Below are 5,000 nucleotides of genomic sequence, written 5' to 3' on the forward strand. Positions count from 1 at the left end.
GTTTAGACCTGCTGTGATGTGGTTCAGACTGGTTTAGACTTGCTGGGATCTAGTTCAGACTGGTTTAGACCTGCTGTGATCTAGTTCAGACTGGTTTAGACCTGCTGGGATCTAGTTCAGACTGGTTTAGACCTGCTGGGATCTAGTTCAGACTGGTTTAGACCTGCTGGGATCTAGTTCAGACTGGTTTAGACCTGCTGTGATCTAGTTCAGACTGGTTTAGACTTGCTGTGATCTAGGTCAGACTGGTTTAGACTTGCTGGGATGTGGAAAAAAGAAACGTCAGTTTTTTCACGCTGTCTGTGATTGGTTAACGTGTCGGCAGGGTTCCCCGTGTAACTCGATGGGCCGAACGCCGCCGCCGCCGCCACGACACCCTGGGAGCCGCGGCAGCCCCCTGACCTCGCCCACCAACTGCTCCCACGGAGGGCTCTCCCCCAGGTAAGCCGCCGTGACCTTTGACCCCTGGACTATAGTACGACCTGGCCGATAGGGGACTCGTCCTCCCCGACGCCAGCTTGATGCAGTCTGTGGCTAGTCTCAACGCCAGACCCGTGAGAGGTCTCTCGTTGATGCGCTACGTGAGCTACGCTAACAACGCTACGCTAACTACGCTAACTGCATGCTGCAGATCTCTCTATGGGTCTGGGACACTTCATGCAAAAATGTGGTGTTCAAATCCTGTCTTCATTGGTAGCGGCAGAATCAGTAGCGACTTTCGCGATCAGGCGTTCCCACCCGGAAATATGCCCCGCCCATCTAACCTGGGCTAGCGTCTCTCATTGGCTGCTATGACCTGTCACTCTTTCAATTCTGACCCGTCGATACGCCCTCAGAATACGAGCATGGGTGGTGAAGTGGCACAGACTCTATTAAGTAGAGCGCAGCGATTCAACGTAACATCCGAGTCTGGAGAGAGACTAACCTGGAGAGAGACTAACCAGGAGAGAGACTAACCTGGAGAGAGACTCACCTGGAGAGAGACTCACCTGGAGAGAGACTTACCTGGAGAGAGACTCACCTGGAGAGAGACTAACCAGGAGAGAGACTCACCTGGAGAGAGACTCACCTGGAGAGAGACTCACCTGGAGAGAGACTCACCTGGAGAGAGAGTAACCTGTGGTCGATGACGGAGTTTCACATCATCTCCGCTTGTCGCTCTTCTTCTCTGGTGGTTTTACCGACTTCTTAACCGCCAACTCTTGACTAACGACGGCTCAGTCAGAGTAGGCTTTCTGTCTTTCTTTCTTTCTCTTTCTTCGGTTTAACCCTCCCTCTTTCACATCTTCTTTTTCTCCTCCTCCTCCTCCTCCTCCTCCTCCTCTCCCTCCTCCTCCTCCTCCCGGTGGCTCCAGCCGGCTGTGGGGTTGGAGTGCCGACGGCCTGTCCAAGTTCCCCCCTCCCTTCCCCTCTCCTTACTCCTCCCCCGCTGCCCCCTCCCTCAAGAGCCTCCGACGTGCTTACTCTCCCAGGTAACACTCCTCTGGGGGGGGTCACAGTTAACACTCCTCTGGGGGGGTCACAGTATGGGGGGGGGGGGGGTCGGAAGGTCACAACACTTCCTGAGTTGATATACTTCCTCTTATAAAACGAGAAGTGTACTTTCTTTTTTTATATTATCTTTTTATTTGGAAAAAAGAAAGTAGCATATTACAGAATCATTAGGCATCATTATACATAAAAGTTGTTCCTGATTTACAATCCTCAAGTAACAATAACTTGTAGATAATAGCCTAATACTGCAATATCCTCTTCAGAGATGAGATGGTCTCATTGGACCCATTTAGAATTTCTTCACACTTTGGTATATAAACAACTCCTCATAACATTGAGGACTGATAATAGAAGAAAAATAAATAATATGTTTTTTTTTACTGATGTGCTTTCAAGAAAATACTGTGACTCGATTTCCCTAAATCTACCCTACAGCCTCACCTTGTCCTGCTCACCTCTACCTCACAACCTCACCTTGTCCTGCTCACCTCTACCTCACAACCTCACCTTGTCCTGGTCACCTCTACCTCACCTTGTCCTGGTCACCTCTACCTCACAACCTCACCTTGTCCTGCTCACCTCTACCTCACAACCTCACCTTGTCCTGGTCACCTCTACCTCACAACCTCACCTTGTCCTGGTCACCTCTACCTCACAACCTCACCTTGTCCTGCTCACCTCTACCTCACAACCCTACCTTGTCCTGCTCACCTCTACCTCACAACCTCACCTTGTCCTGGTCACCTCTACCTCACAACCTCACCTTGTCCTGCTCACCTCTACCTCACAACCTCACCTTGTCCTGCTCACCTCTACCTCACAACCTCACCTTGTCCTGGTCACCTCTACCTCACCTTGTCCTGGTCACCTCTACCTCACAACCTCACCTTGTCCTGGTCACCTCTACCTCACAACCTCACCTTGTCCTGGTCACCTCATTCTCGTGCGGCAGCCTGTTCGTACATCTGTCTGGTCTAAAACCGCACTCACTCGCCGCACTCACTCAACCTCCTCTCTCAACCTCCTCTCTCAACCTCCTCTCTCAACCTCCTCTCTCCACCTCCTCCTCTCTCTCAACCTCCTCAACCTCCTCTCTCAACCTCACCTGTGTTTTTCTATGTCTCTCTCTCCAGACTCCCACCATGCATGTGCACAGATAACACAACATCATAATGTGAGACGTCTTCCTCTGTTGCATTACTTTCAACTACAGTTATTTTGTAAATGTTGGTTTTACTGAAATAAACAATAAACAAAGTTTATAAAAAATGAAAATAGTGCCGGATTCAGCCGGAACAAGATCCGGCACCTCTGAGATTTGGGCGGGACCGGTTTGATTGGATCTTGCACCTCATTTGTAATAATCAAAATAAATGGTGTGTAAGAGTTAAAACAACAACAATAACAACAACAACAACGCCCTCCGAGGCCATGGCCTCATTTCTCTCCCGTACATGGTTGACCCGTTCATGGCCCGTGTTAGGTCTCGTGGAGGGTCCGGTGGCGTGTGTGTGTGTGTGGGCAGGTCTGGTGGAGTGTGTGTGTCTGGTGGAGTGTGTGTGTGGGCGGGTCTGGTGGAGTGTGTGTGTCTGGTGGAGTGTGTGTGTGGGCGGGTCTGGTGGAGTGTGTGTGTGCGGGTCTGATATAGTGTGTGTGGGGGGGGGTCTGGTGGAGTATGTGTGTGTGGGGGGGTCTGGTGGAGTGTGTGTGTGTGTGTGTCTGGTGGAGTGTGTGTGTGGGCGGGTCTGGTGGAGTGTGTGTGTGGGCGGGTCTGGTGAAGTGTGTGTGTGCGGGTCTGGTGGAGTGTGTGTGTGGGCGGGTCTGGTGGAGTGTGTGTGTGTGCGGGTCTGGCGGAGTTTGTGTGTGGGCGGGTCCGGTGGCGTGTGTGTGTGTGTGAGCGTGTGCGGGTCCGGTAGTGTGTGTGTGTGTGAGTGTGTGTGTGTGTGAGCGTGTGCGGGTCCGGTAGTGTGTGTGTGTGTGAGTGTGTGTGTGTGTGAGCGTGTGCGGGTCCGGTAGTGTGTGTGTGTGTGAGCGTGTGCGGGTCCAGTAGTGTGTGTGTGTGTGTGTGTGTGTGTGTGTGTGTGTGTGTGGGTCTGTTAACCCTCTCCTCCCCGTGGGGCAGCATGATGGAGTACGACACGGAGAACCTGAACTCGGACGAGATCTACAGCTCGCTGCGCGGCGTCACCGAGGCCATCCAGAGCTTCAGCTTCCGCAGCCAGGAGGACCTCATCCAGCCAATCAGACGCGACGGCAAGAGGGACGACCTGGTGAGTTTTTATGCTGAATTGTGTGCGCTGTGTGTTAATGGATTGGTCCGCCTCTACCCACATACACACACATATATGTATATACACACACACACACACACACACACACATATATATACACATTCACATACACACATACTCATATATATACACATTCACATGCACGTGCACACACACACACACAAATATATACACACACACACCCACACACACACACACATATATATACACATTCACATACACATGTACGTGCACACACACACATACACACACTGACACATATATATATACACACACACACACACACACACATATATATACACACACACACACCCACACACGTTAACGCAGCGGTCTGCCTCCGCCCCCCCAGGGTCTGGGCGCGTCGTCGGACTCGGGCGTGGACGTGGTGGAGGGCGGCCGCACGGCGCTGGACAACAAGACGTCTCTCCTGAACACGCCGTCGCCCCGGGCGTTCAGCAGGCCACGCCCACGCGACTACAACCCCTACAACTACAGCGACGGCGTCAGCGCCTGCGACCGCGCCGGACTCAAGGACACCGTGTACGAGGACGAGGACGACGAGCAGCTCTGTGACGGTGAGGGGGGCCTCGGGACGGACCTCGGGGTCAAAGGTGAAAGGTGCGACTGTTTTTCTCATCTGACTTCTCTTCTGTTCTGCTGCCCCCCGCAGGTCGTCGGCTGGACTGCGGCGAAAACAAGAACGTGCACCCAAAGAGCTTCCCTCCCGGTACTTATGGCGCGTTTGTTTCGTGTCGTTTCTCTGATTTCGCATGGATGTTCGGTGGAGTCGCGTGATGAATCGTCCTCTACAGCTAGTAGGGGGTAACTGGACACTAGGGCAGGGGCAGCTGGCTAGCAAACTGGGTGGAAACAGGATAAAATCCACAAATATTTAAACGATAGATAAATAAATGACCTCTACCGGGGCTGTGTTTGTCCCAGACATCCCCTCACCTAGATTCAGACTCACACAACTTTATTGATCCCAGAAGACAATTCGCTTTCTTCACCTCAGCCGCCATTTTGGTCAGTCTGAGGTCATTGGGGGTGCGGATGAGGAAGAGCTTGTTGACTCAATGTTAACAGTTCACTATAAAAACACCACTTCAAGAACCAAAATAGTCAAAATAACAGGCTGAATACACTATCGGGGTTACAAACTCATCATTACCAGACTCTGATTGTTTTTCACTGCCGTTGTTTTCACGTTTG

General features: G+C 51.9%; 1 protein-coding gene across 1 annotated transcript in view; it reads left to right on the top strand.

Moving 5' to 3' along the window:
- The window catches only part of LOC311322072 (CLIP-associating protein 1-B-like), a gene marked incomplete at its 5' end in the record, with an annotated part of 27,795 nt that overhangs the window by 18,363 nt on the left and 4,432 nt on the right, over nt 1-5,000 (top strand). The window contains 4 exon segments of the mRNA XM_084454082.1: nt 326-441; nt 3,617-3,764; nt 4,138-4,363; nt 4,459-4,515. Of these exon segments, the coding sequence (XP_084310208.1) occupies nt 326-441; nt 3,617-3,764; nt 4,138-4,363; nt 4,459-4,515 (547 nt within the window).

The sequence above is a fragment of the Borostomias antarcticus genome (genome assembly GCF_949987555.1).
Source record: "Borostomias antarcticus genome assembly, chromosome: 19".
Lineage (NCBI taxonomy): Eukaryota > Metazoa > Chordata > Actinopteri > Stomiiformes > Stomiidae > Borostomias > Borostomias antarcticus.